The 13,547-nt window shown below is 44.0% G+C and overlaps 1 protein-coding gene across 2 annotated transcripts in view; it reads right to left on the bottom strand.

Annotated features, from left to right (window-relative positions):
* Window positions 1-13,547, bottom strand: part of PGAP1 (post-GPI attachment to proteins inositol deacylase 1) — a 484,659-nt gene that overhangs the window by 372,490 nt on the left and 98,622 nt on the right. For both annotated transcript variants that reach the window (XM_077448710.1, XM_077448711.1), the window contains exon 5: window positions 3,765-3,925. In XM_077448710.1, coding sequence (XP_077304836.1) covers window positions 3,765-3,925 — 161 coding nt within the window. The remainder of the gene's footprint in view (window positions 1-3,764; window positions 3,926-13,547) is intronic.

Here is a 13,547-nt window from a genome sequence, read left to right as displayed (position 1 = left end):
GTTAGTACACATTTGCAAATGCATGTGAAAAACTACAAATTTATAAGTGTCTCCATAGTGGAAGCACATGCATGGAATGGATAGATGTGGGACAGGTGAGCCTGGAAGCTTCCCAAGCCCCCTTAAAGGAACAGGAGCACGCTGGCCAACCAGCAAGAGCACAATGGCAGCGAAAGTGCCCGGCATGTCCCCGGGCCATATATACGAACAGTTATGGGTGTGGGCAGTGGCCAGATTTTGTTACTGTTCGTATATATGGTCCGGGGACACGCTGGGAACCTTCGCTGCCATTGTGCTCTTGCTGGGTGTCCAGCGTGCTCCTGTTCCTTTAAGGGAACATGAACATTTCCACATTTTGTGATGTTACAACCAAAAATGTAAATGTATTTTATTGGGATTTTATGTGATAGACCATGGGTCTTCAAACTACGGCCCTCCAGTTGTTCAGGAACTACAATTCCCATCATGCCTAGTCATGTCTGTGAATGTCAGAGCTGCACAATGCCTCATGGGATGTGTAGTTTTGCAACAGCTGGAGGGCCGTAGTTTGAGGATCCCTGTGATAGACCAACACAAAGTGATACATAATTGTGAAGTGAAAAGGATAGACAAATTGTTACAATGTTTATACTTAAGTTCTACTGATAAAGAAGATTCTTGGCAGACTGCCCATATTTTCTCTTCCTTTCGAGAGAATTCTTTGCATAGAAAGAATTGTGAAACACTTTAAGATTACAATAACGATTGACGATTAATTGTGCAGCTCTAAGTGACAGGTACTCTTTTTTGAAAAAAAATGGGCCAGAGATAATTGGAGCCATTTCTGACCGACTCTATGGTCAGCCAGCGGAACCACCGGCTGCATTCCCAGGTTCCTCAAGATGATACCTAAACCCGCAGGCATCATACTAGTATAACCTAAGTCCAGCAACATAACAGTACGTTGCTGGTCCTTGTTGGGCATATATTGGGCATATATTGTAATTTTTGATTGAGATTGATCGGTGGGTATGCCCACCATTAGAATACCTCCCTTCATCCACCCACTTCTAATGATGGGCATGCATGTACCATTTTGTTTTTAACTGTGGTGGTGAAATCACCTCCAACAGCGCTGGAGTCATGGCTTTATGTATCGTGGGAGCAAACGATGTTGCTGTCAAGATAAATAAATCTGCACTGCAGCTGAATGGCATACCTGAAAAAAAAAAACACAGTAAACAGTAAAGTATAAAAAAAATTGCATATCTGAAAAGCAAACATGATAAAACATAATAAAACACTGTACAATAGATCACAGTAAAAAAGAGCAGAACAATAGAGAGAATAGAGAGCGAGAGAATATTTTATTATTTTTGTGGGTTTGTAACGGTTCCAGGTTCGGGTCTCTCAAAATGCGATGGCATCTTGGAAGACCCTGTGAAAGTGTGTCCCAGTCTGTGCAGTGCTGTATCCTATGCTAATACTCAACTAGCACATGGTAGCGTTCAAAACATTCACCAATGCAAAGACTAGGATTGTCAGGACAGGAGGGACAATAATAGCGGGTGTCACGCCTATATCCACGCTTGCTGCAGACACGACATTTTTTTTGGGGGGTTCGTTGGGTAGGGGTACTCAGGATGACATATGAAAAATGCCTCTTATGCAGACAGCTTACAGCATTTGGATTAGGAAGGTGAGGTGGAGCACCATCTGGAAACAAAAGGGCTCTGACGATCTGTTCCTGGAATTTAAGGAAGGATCCAGTCCGTCCTGAAGCTCTGTATAGCACATGAGCATTCAACAAAGCCAATTGAAATAAATTAGCACTTTTTTTATACCAGAGTCTGGCCTTACGGGCAACTAGGTACGGCGCTAACAACTGGTCATTGAGGTCCACCCCTCCCATATTTTGGTTATATTCGTTGACAGAGGGTTTTTTTTACAACACCAGTCGCCGTAGGAATTTGGACTTTCGTGTCTGCATGAAGGGAGGAAAGAACAAAAACATTGTTATTATCCCTCTACTTCACAGCGAGAAAATTATTAAACTTGAAGAAGGCTCTCTCCCCCAGCCTAAGACAGAAATCTACAAGCCTCTGGGGTAAGCCCCGGCGATTAGGTCGCACAGTGCCACATGCTCGTGTAATAATTGTCCACATACAAATGGTACCCCTTTCCGAATAAGGGTGACACCAAGTCCCACACAATCTTGCCAGTGCTCCCTATGTAATTTGGGCAGTTTGTCGGCTCTACGTGACTATCTTTTCCCTCGTAAACCATAAAACGACATGTATAGCCTGTGGCCCTTTCACAGAGCTTATACATCTCGACTCTGTATCTGGCACGCTTGCTGGGAAGATACTGTTTGAAAGATAAGCGGCCAGAAAACGTAATCAGGCACTCATCAATGCAGACAACTTGATGGGGAGTAAACAAGTCTGCAAAGCGTTGATTGAAGTGGTTAATGAGGTGCTGAATTTTGTAGAGCCGATCGTATCCAGGGTCTCCAAGAGGACGACAAAGTTTATTGTTGTTGAAATGCAAGATCTGCTTGAATCGTGCCCTGGTCATGGAGGCAGAGAACAGAGGCGTATTGTAAATTGGGTCAGTGGACCAATAGGACCGCAACATACTAATTTTAACTATGCCCATGTCGAGGGATAGGCCCAGAAAGGTCTTAAATTCGGAGCTGTAATTGGTTTCCAATATCTGGCAAGGGAGGACTGGGGATTAGCAACGATGTATTGACCAGCATACATATTACTTTGGTCCATTCAGCCTGTCAGTGCTCAGACCATATGCCGCACGCTGCATCAAATTGGTCTGCATGACTGTTGTCCCAGAAAGAAGCCTCTTCTAAAGATGATGCACAAAAAAGCCCACAGTTTTCTGAAGACAAGCAGACTAAGGACATGTATTAATGGAACCATGTCCTGTGGTCTGATGATACCAAGATAAACGTATTTGGTTCAGATTGTGTCAAGTGTGTGTGGTGGCAACCAGGTGAGGAGTACGAAGACAAGTGCATCTTGCCTACAGTCAAGCATGGTGGTGGGAGTATAATGGTCTGGGGCTCCATGAGTGCTGCCGGCACTGGGGAGCTACAGTTCATTGAGGGAACCATGAATGCCAACATGTACTGTGACATACTGAAGCAGAGCATGATCCCCCTCCCTTTGGAGACTGGGCCGCAGGGCAGTATTCCAAGATAATGACCCTAAACACACCTCCAAGATGACCACTGCCTTGCTAAAGAAGCTGAGGGTAAAAGCGATGGACTGGCCAGGCATGTCTCCATACCTAAACCCTATTGAGCATCTGTGGGGCATCCTCAGACGTTGGAGGAGCGTATGGTCCCTAACATGCACCAGCTCTGTGATGTCGTCATGGAGTGGAAGAGGACTCCAGTGGCAACCTGTAAAGCTATTGTGAACTCCATGCCCAAGAGGGTTAAAGCAGTGCTGGAAAATAATGGTAGTCACACAAAATATTGACACTTTGGGCCCAATTTGGACATTTTCACTTAGGGGTGTACACACTTTTGTTGCCAACGTTTTAGACATTATTGGCTGTGTGTTAAGTCATTTTGAGGGGACAGCAAAATTTACACTGTTTATACAAGCTATACACTCACTACTTTACATTGTAGCCAAGTGCAATTTCTTCAGTGTTGTTACATGAAAAGATAATAAAACAGTTACAAAAATGTGGAGGGGTGTACTAACTTTACGAGATACTGAATTTTTCAGCTAAGAAAGAAAAGAAAATAAATACAGTACCACTAAAGATAAGGCACTGGTGTAGAGGTTGGAAGCTGGTAAAAACGTCAATCCAGAACGAACTTGGAAGTCCCGAAATCCCCCCGCAACAGAAAGTACGGTTACATTTTGAAGTTCCTTGGCATTCAGAATCCAGTAATTATTCACCATGGCATAAAAATCTGTAAAGACATGGATACATAAACTATGAGCAACACCCCCTACTACGTATAACAATTGGTAAATTTTTTCTTAAATAAAATAGCTTACATTCAAAACTTTTCAATTAACCAATATGTGACCGAGTACACAATCTCCTGTACCAAGGTTGCACTGATATCGGTACCGATACCAAGCATTTTCACGAGTATCGGTACATGTGCAAAAACTCCGATACTTGAAACCGATACTTTCAGGCTCAGTTCTTTCAGCTGACAGTGGGAGTGCCCCACTAACAGCTGAAATGTAAAAAAACAAAACAAAAAACAAGCCGGCTGTTTTTGGTTGTTAAGGAGCAGAGTCACCGCTTCCTTAACAACTGATGACTCATTTAGGTGTCAGTTGGGTTCTCCTGTTGACAACTGAAGTGTAAACTGAAGTCCCGGCAATTGGAAAGATAAAAAGAAACATTGTTTCTATTTGCATCTTACTTTCCCCAAAAAGGGATGAACTTCGATCTGCAGATGAAGTCCGTTTAACCACTGCAGCCCCGGAAGATTTTACCCCCTTCCTGACAGAGCACTTTTTTTTGCGATTCAGAACTGCATCGCTTTAACTAACAATTGCGCAGTTGTGCGATGTTGCACCTAAACAAAATTGACATCCTTTTTACCACTAATATAGAATTTTTTATGGTGGTATTTGATCACCTCTGTGGCTTTTATTTTTTGCGCTATAAACAAAAAAATAGCGGCAATTTTGAAAAGAACATAAAAAATTATTTCTTACTTTTTGCGATAATAAATATCCCCCAAAAATATATATAAAAATTTTTTTTTACCTCAGTTTAGGCCAATATGTATTCTTCTAAATATTTTTGGTAAAATCGCAATAAGCGTATTGATTGGTTTGTGCAGAAGTTATAGCGTCTACAAAATATCAATTGTTTAATGGCATTTTCATAATTTTTTATTAGCAACGACGATGATCTTGATCGTGACTGCGACATTATGTCAGCCTTTTGACACTATTTTGGGACCAGTCATTTATACAGCGATCAGTGCTATAAAAATGCACTGATTACTATGGAATGATACTGGCAGGGAAGGGGTTTACCACTAGGGGGCAATGAAGGGGTTAAGTGTGTACTAGGGAGTGATTCCAACTGTGGTGGGGATGGGCTACAACTCGATGACAGGGAGCAGTGATCTCTGTCAGGTCACAAGGCAGAACGGGGAAATTCCTTGTTTACATAGGTACTTCCCCGTTCTGCTGCTCCGTGATATGATCCTCATAATAACGAGAAAAATGCAAATTTATTAAATTACTAATTACTTATTAAAAATAAAAGAATGGAAAAAAAAAAATAATCACATGTACACAAGTATTCACAAGGAGGAGAGAGAAGCACCAAGCCAATCCTTTAAACAGCTTAGGAATTTTTTCTTTATATAGGTATAAATCACCACTAAAAACTTGCGTGAAAAATGTTGCAGCACTTGCAGAGTGCTAGAGCGGGTGGAAGCTTCGACATGCAGTGTCACTGGACGACCACCAGGAAGTCTGTTTTGATGGATCCACGAGCGCCATGTGTTAACCGCAGCTGGAGCCCCAGTAAGCCTCATGGAGATGTCGGCTGTGTGTCTCTGGGTGGGAGTAGTCCAGGGCTGTCAAACTGGGGAGCTGCCCACATGCTGTCTGGCCATTTAGACCATGCTTCGAAGGCACGGCCACACCTTCTTCATCAGACCTCTCAAGCTCCATCAGGTTTGGATTGGGAGCGTCCGTGCAAAGACATTTTCCAATCTCTCCAGAGAGGTTTAATCTGGCTCTGGCTGGGCCACTCAAGGAAAATTACCGAGTTGTCCCATAGACACTCCTTTGTTATCTTGGCTGTGTGTTTAGGGTTGTTGTCCTGTTGGAAGATGAACCATCACCCCAGTCAGAGGTCCAGAGCACGCTGCAGCAGGTTTTCATCAAGGATGTCTCTGTACATTGCTGCATTCATCTTTTCCTCGATCCTGACTAGTCTCCCAGTTCCTGCCACTGAAAAACATCCCCACAGCATGATGCCGTCACCACCATGCTTCACTGTAGGGAGGATATTGGCCAGGTCATGAGTGATACCCGGTTTCCTCTAGACATAATGCTTGCCATTCAGGCCAAAGAGGTCAATCTTTGTTTCACCAGACCAGAGAATTTTGTTTCTCATGGTCTGAGAGTCCTTCAGGTGCTTTTTTGGCAAACTCCAAGGGGAACATGAATTACTAAATGATACTTCACTGTACAAACCCTAACTTGTGCATACAGAAATAAATAAAAAATGAAAAAATAACTTGTATCAAAATCAATTAAAACACAAATTATTATATAGTGCATGTCACCAGATGATAAGTGATGGCAAATGCATACAATATTTTGAAACAGATCACCCTGTGACTAAATAATTGTTCAACACTGAAAACATTGCCAGAGTCTCCACCATGATTTTGGTGAATATTCGGGGGGGGGGGGGGGACCTGAAACTGTAGATGTATCATTTCCTCTCCGGACTTTACTGCCAGTCTGAGAAATCTCTGACTGTTCTCAGCAAATCGGAATGTGCAGATAGGCCTCCCTTAGATCTATGGACGCCACGTAGCAATCCAGAGGAAGCAGTGTCTTCATTGAGAAGATTGAACCTATGTGAAATCTTCTGTAAATGATTGATCGATTGAAAGGCTTCAGGTTCAGGATGAGCCTGAATTTCCCCAAGGGTTTCCGAGCCACAAAAACGTGGGAATAGAACCCTCTGCCTATCTCCCCTGGGGGAGAGAGAAAAGTAGTGCCGCCGCCTTTTCTACACACTTTGCCAGGTTTGTAACTAGAAGCCTGTGGGAGGGGGGGGGGGGGGGGGCGCTTGAGAATCCCAGTCTGTATCCTCTACTCACAATACCTAGGATATACTGACTGGAGGGGACTAACTCCCATTGTGGGAGGAAGGCCCCCCAGTCTTCCTCCGATTTGGGTTAACTTGTCATTGGGACTGTTGGGTCTGTTCAGGAGGGCAAAAAATTGCTCCCCCATGCCACCTGCCCTTGTTGGACCAGACTTTTTTCTGAGACTCCGTCCTCGGAAAACGAAACTTCTTTTGCGGACGAGTCTATTTTTAAACTGTTCCCCCAGTTTTTTCTTTAAGGGAAAGACATTTTTATCAGTTGTCCGATCAAGAACAGCCTCCAAGTCTGGACAGAACAGCAAGTCCCCTGTGAAAGAAACTCCGCAAAGCTTAACCTTTGACCCATTGTCTCCTTGCCAGGTTTTTAACTATAGAGCTGAATTGGCCAGGGCGGAGGATCTAGCAGACATGTGGACCGACTCTGCTGAGGCATCCGCAATATAAGTGACCCCTTTTAAAAATATGGGGAAGGAGGAGAGAATTGTCTCCTTTGCGGTACCAGCCTCAATATGAGCTTTTATGTGTGTTAGCCAATGGTCCATGTTACGCGCCACCACTGTGACTGCCATGGCAGGCTTAAGATTCCCCAAGAAGGAATCCCAAGTTTTCTTGAAAATAGAATCCATCCTCTTGTCAATGGGGTCTACTAATACCCCCATATCTTCAAAGGCCAAGTACGTCTTTCTGGACACTTGAGAAAAAGCTGCATCCAGCACTGGTGACTTATTCCAGACAGCCGCTTCATCCTCTGAAAAGGGGAATCTGCGTTTTAGTGCCCTGGAGAAAAAAATAAAAATAAAAAAAAAAAAAGGGATTCCTCTCTGGATCTCGCCATTCTTTCTTGATGGCCTCAACCAGGACCTCATGTACTGGAAAAACCCTTCTCCTCTGTTCTCCAAGACCTTCCTACATTCGATCATGGAGTGATTTTTTTCTCAGCTTGGATACCTAGAGTGGTGTGAGTGGCTCCCAAGAGCTCTTTCACTTCCTTTAAGGAGAGATTATATCGGGAGGTTCTGGTGGATTCACCATCCATTTTCTCTCCATCTGCCTCCCTTGAGGAGTCTGAGGATGCAATGTTAGGATCATCCTCTAATGCCTCTCTAGTAACCTCAGGTAACCCTCCACTGATAGAGGGACCTTGTGACGGACCAGGTTCGACATCTTGCTGCGCTGGCAGAGGATAGGCTGGGGGTTGAAAACTTGCGAACAATGCTTTAAAAGGACTGAAAAGGTCTGGAAAGCTCAACAGATGCTGCCAAGTCAGAACTTTGTTCTATAGAATGTCCTTTAACTAAACCCTCTATGCAATCCCTACACAAATCTTTGACCCAGGAATCTCCCAAAGTACTCCTACATGAAGGACACTTCCTTTTGGCATTGTGTGGGGGCTTAGACTTTTCAGTAGATTTCTGAAACGACAAAAAAGAAAATTCGGCCCAGCTTAAGCTCCATGCTTACCGCAAAATATAGCGAGGGGAATGCCGCACTATCCACTTTTACCTTTCCCCAAGGTACCGATAAGGCAAACGCCCTAGCCTGCAACTTCCCCAAGAGAGGACAGGGTGCGGAATCGCACTGTGCAGCGAACAGGCTCCCCAGCCCTGCTGCAGTGCTTGAGACCTCTGTCTCTCCTTCCAGAAATCACCAGCCTCAGCCTCCCCAGCTGTAACTGGCCCTTGGTTCCAAGCAGTATCTTCCTGTCGGAGGAAACACCGAAAACCAAAGTTTATTGTACAGCTCCGGGAGTCTTCCGTCTTCGGGGGTCTGCTCGCCGGACTCCTCCACTATCTTCTTCTAGCTCTTTTACTAGCGGAGGAGCCTGGCTTTCTTCCTCGCCGCCGCCCTCTTCTTCCGACTTCGGGGGCCTTGTCCCCCTCTTCGGTTCTTCTGCCGGGCCACCGCGCCTTCTTATAGCTCTTTTACAGGCGGTGGCCCGGTCTTCTGTCGCCACCGTCGTCGTGAAGATTGGAGTGCAAAACTTCTTTCTAAGTCCGCCGTACTTTTGGGTCAAAAAAGTACGCCGGAGGCTACACTCGGGGGGATTGTCCAGCGGACTTGAGTTTGCCGGACTTTTCCACCCGATTGTTTGATCGTGTGTACGCGGCATTAGAGTCTGCAAAAGACTTGAGAGCACACTGTGTCCAATGAAGCTGGGATGAGGGGCAGCCAGCACAGGCACTCAGAGGTAGCATGGAGCCAAACAGGAAACAAAAGCGTGGTCAATAGGATATTCGTAGTCAGCAGAGAGTGGGCAGCAGGGGACCAGGACATCAGACAGGAGCAAGGTCAGGAGTAAGCCAAAATCAGGAACCAATAATCAATAGTATAAACAGAATCCAAGGTAAGGTCAGGTCAGTGGAAAGCCAGGTCAGCAACGGATATCAAGTAGGGTTTGAGCAGGGCACAAGGAAACAGCTGAAGACTAGTCAGCATTGAGCAGGAATCAAAGCACCCTTTAAAATAGGCTGTTGGGCTCAATATAGGGACTGTAAACGTGCTCCCGTAAGTGCGCACATTCCTTTGTACATGGGAATCTGCATTCGCTTGTGCATGTGTGTGCGCCTGAGGAGTCACAGCATTTCTCTTACAGGCGCAGTTAAAGCCCAGAACTAAATCCAATTGAGAATCTGTGGCTTAAAAATGGCAGTTTCCTCAAAATCGCTGTCCAGACGGTCTCAATCCAATCTGACAGAGCTTAAGCCATTTTGCAAGGAAAAATGGGCAAAAATGTCACTCTAGATGTGCAAAGCTGGTAGAGACATACCCAGAAAGTCCTGCAGCTGTAATTGCAGTGAACGGTGGTCCTACAAAGTATTGACTTAGGGGGCTGAATACAAATGCACACCATAATTTTCAGATATTTGTTTGTAAAAATGTTTTTAAATAATTTATCATTTTCCTTCCGCTTAATTATGTGCCACTTTGTGTTGGTCTATCACATAAAATCCCAATACAATACATTTAAGTTTTTGGTTGTAACATGACAAAATGTGGAACATTTCAAGGGGTGTGAATACTTTTTCAAGGCACTGTAAACTAAAATTATTACTGTAATTGAGTTTATGTTGTCTGTTGCTTGTAGAGTGCCCGTGGCACTTTGCCTATGGGATCTGGCCCTGGTGCCATGGGCACTCCTTGCTGTTAGGCATCAAATTATATATTTTTTTGGGGGCTTTGTTCATTGTTTTGCAGATGCGTGAATGGATAGAATAAATATTTTAATAATATAGAAAATATGATTTGACTTTAAAAAAAAAAAAATATATATATATTTATGATTTGATCTTCCACCGCGGACCCTGCCCTGGGTTGCCCCCCCCCTTTTTTTGGCCACTGGAGGCCCTTATGGATGCCCAAGGGTCCTGTTTTATGTGGGGGTATGTGCTCCTACATTTGGGGCATATGTGCCTTCTCAGGACCCGTTGTGGATGTCCCTTTAAGGGACACCTCCCTCCGGAGACTTCTGGACCATTACCATCTATGTCCAGGAGGTGTCAGCAGGGTAAGTCTCTCTCTCTTCCTGTTGACAGGGTAGGCGCACCGGAAATGACGCTCATTTCCGGTTCCGGCGGCAGCCTGGTGACCCGGGACGTCCGTTCATTGCGTCCACTTGGCGCCATGACGTCACATGTCATGTTTTGTGCGCCATGGAGAGGGCTATTTAAACCTGGCCTGCCATGGGACAGACTGGGAGTGTTTGGAAGCTCGGGAAGTTTGTTGTGTGTACCTTTGACAGGTAAAAGGGCAGTTTTATGGTCATGTGCTTAAGTATTTGCTGAGCATACTTTGCTGTGTGTCCTTATGGGCTGTACTCTGTATGATCGTTTCTATTTTAGATATAACAAACTGCAAGGTGGATAGGATCTGGCTCTGCTTGGACATTGTGGGTTTGCTGTGTTTGGGAGCGAGGGTGTTAACCCTCTGCTCCCTTTCCTCCTCTCCCTCCGTTTCCTGTCCCAATTGCGGGCTAATTGGTGAAGCTAAGCATCTGTAGCCTAGAACCGTTAAGAGATTAGAGACTTTTGCACTCTGAAGTCCATGATGCGCTTTTGTGCGTTTTTTTCCAGTTTTTTACTTTATGTTTTTTCATTGGGTCATAGCAGTATAATAACCCTGAGGTTACATGTTTGCTTGTCACTTCTCTCTTTATTAGATCCTGTGGATATTATCCTTCTGAAGATTGTTTTCTCTTATCCCGAGCTCCCTGCTTTACAACAACTCTGTTCAATTAACTTATAAGGTGGGTAGGTGCGGTCCCCTTAATGTAGGCCTGAGTGGGTCCCTCACCTGCCTGTATCCTTATGTTTTTGTGCCCTGGAAAGTAGGTTTGTGCAATTGTTTGTTCAGGTATTCTTGTGTATATCTTTCAGAGACATTTGTAGCAATCACAACCCTCTCTGCGGGCCTCTCTGGCCATATATGGAGGCAGACCGGCATCGCCTGCGGTGTTGATGAATGAAATATTTTGTGAGGAGGATTAACCCCTTCCTGTGTAGATGTTTTTTCCCCCTTTTTTGGAGGTAAGGGGACCATTTAATATCTGGGTTTTGTAAGGTTTTTTTTTTTTTTTTCTCTTCACGCACTTGCAATTCCTTTGAACTGTAATATTGTGACATTATGGTTGATGTTTTCTATATAGTGCTATGTTATCTATATCACAAAGTTTTGTGTCTTGATGTGACTTCCTTATTAATTGATTTTTTTTCCTTTTCTTCCGTTTTTCCATGTATATTTTAGAGAGTAACACATTGTCTATTTGTGATATGAACACATCTACTCCCTTGTTCCTGAAGAAGCCGATCAAGGTGAAACATGTTGAACGTACATGTCCAAATTTCATCTTTTCATTTCTCCCTTACAGCTTTCAGAGTTTTAAAAGACCCACCAAACCATATATTTTCTGAACACACATGACCAGTAGGATAAAAAGGTTCTAATGATTTTTAAGGCCAAGCAATATTTGCGCAAATGTTTATCAAATAATTTTCACAAAAAACAGGATTTTTAAAACAGCTTACCTGTAAAATCCTTCTCTTTGATGTACATCAGGGGACACAAAGCCATAGTACTTACTATGTGGGTTATAGGGCCACTGATAGGGTGTGCCAGTGTGCATCACCTAAGGCAATAAGTGTACTCCCAATATAACCCCTCCTGCTACTGGGAGTCCTCAGTTTTGTAGCCAAGCAATACAAGTGTATACCAAGAAGGGAGGGACTTCTGTGTCCCCTGATGTACATAAAAAAAAAAAAAAAAAGGATTTTACAGGTAAGCCGTTTTAAAAATCCTGTTTTCTTTTCTTACATCAGGGGACAGAGCCATAGTACTTGCTATGAGGGATGTCTCATAGCAATGGCAACTGAAGGCAGGGAGACAACAAAAACAGGAGGCCAGAGGACTCATACTGCAGCCTGCAGTACACTGTGCCCAAAGGCAATATCCTCATGACCTTTAATATTGATTTGATAAAATCTGATAAACGTATGAACCAAAGACCCAGTCTCGGCCTTACAGATCTCAGCCATAGAGGCCTGATGCACCACCCAAGAGGCACTAATCACCCTGGATGAGTGCGCTCTAACATGAGAAGGAAGAATTTTCTTCTTTAAGCTGAAGCTTGAACAATCACTTGACAAATCCACTTGGAAAATAGTGAATTTTGATGCCGCCTATCCACATTTTGGACCCTCTGGCAGTACAAACAAAACATGTGTTTTGCGAAACTGAGCGGCCGCCTCTAAATAGATTCTGATCGCTCTTACTACATCAAGGGAATGTAGTGCCTTCTCTTCCCTAGATTGAGGCTCTGGGGAGAAAGAAGGAAGAATAATATCTTGCTTTAAAATGAAAACCTGTTACCACTTTTGGTTGGAATTCAGGATGAGGACATAAAACCACCTCATCCTTATGCATGAACAAATATGGCGCTTTACAAGACAGAGCCGCTAATTCTGATACTCTTTTAGCAGAAAAAATGGCAATCAGAGAGATTATCTTTCTTTTCAAAAAAGGACCAGGGGAATGTCTCGTAAAGGCTGAAACGGCTGATTCAGCAAAGCCAATAAGACCAAATTCAAATCCCAAGGATTAGAGGTGCCTTGATAGGGGGATTTATCCGTGTTACCCCCTGAATAAGCTACGCACCAAGATTGGGAAGCAAGAGGTCATTGAAAGGAAACACTGACAAGGCCTGGATCTAGCCCTTGATAGAAGTCAAGGCCAACTTAATTCCAGATCTTATTTGCAGCAAATCAAGGATCCTGCCTATAAAATGCATCCTGGGTGCCCACCCCTGGATCCATACCAAGAAACATATGTCTTCCAGACTCTATAGTAAATGATTCTGGAAGCCAGCTTCCTGACATTACTCAAAGTAGATACTACGTGAAGGAGATCACCCACGATCCTTTATAAAGTGGGATTCAACAGTCAAACCTGTTAAATTTTTCATCCACAAGGTAGGATGGAATACCGGACCTTGTACGAGAAGGTCTGACTATAATGGCAGTGCCCAAAGGACTCCTACTGCCATCTTATGATCTCGGTAAATCAAGATCTTGTGGGGCCCACTGGGGCCACCAGAATCACCTCCTTTCGTTCCCGCTTGATCCTGCAGAGAAGGCACGGAAGTAGCAGAACTGGAGGAAACACATAGATCAGTAAAAAACTGATCCCATGTGAGGACTAATGCGTCTGTTCCGCCT

The sequence above is a fragment of the Lithobates pipiens genome, unplaced genomic scaffold (genome assembly GCF_037356315.1).
Source record: "Lithobates pipiens isolate NorthernLeopardFrog02 unplaced genomic scaffold, aLitPip1_a1.2 Scaffold_22, whole genome shotgun sequence".
NCBI classification, from domain to species: Eukaryota; Metazoa; Chordata; class Amphibia; order Anura; family Ranidae; genus Lithobates; species Lithobates pipiens.
This window is presented reverse-complemented; position numbering and strand designations above follow the sequence as displayed.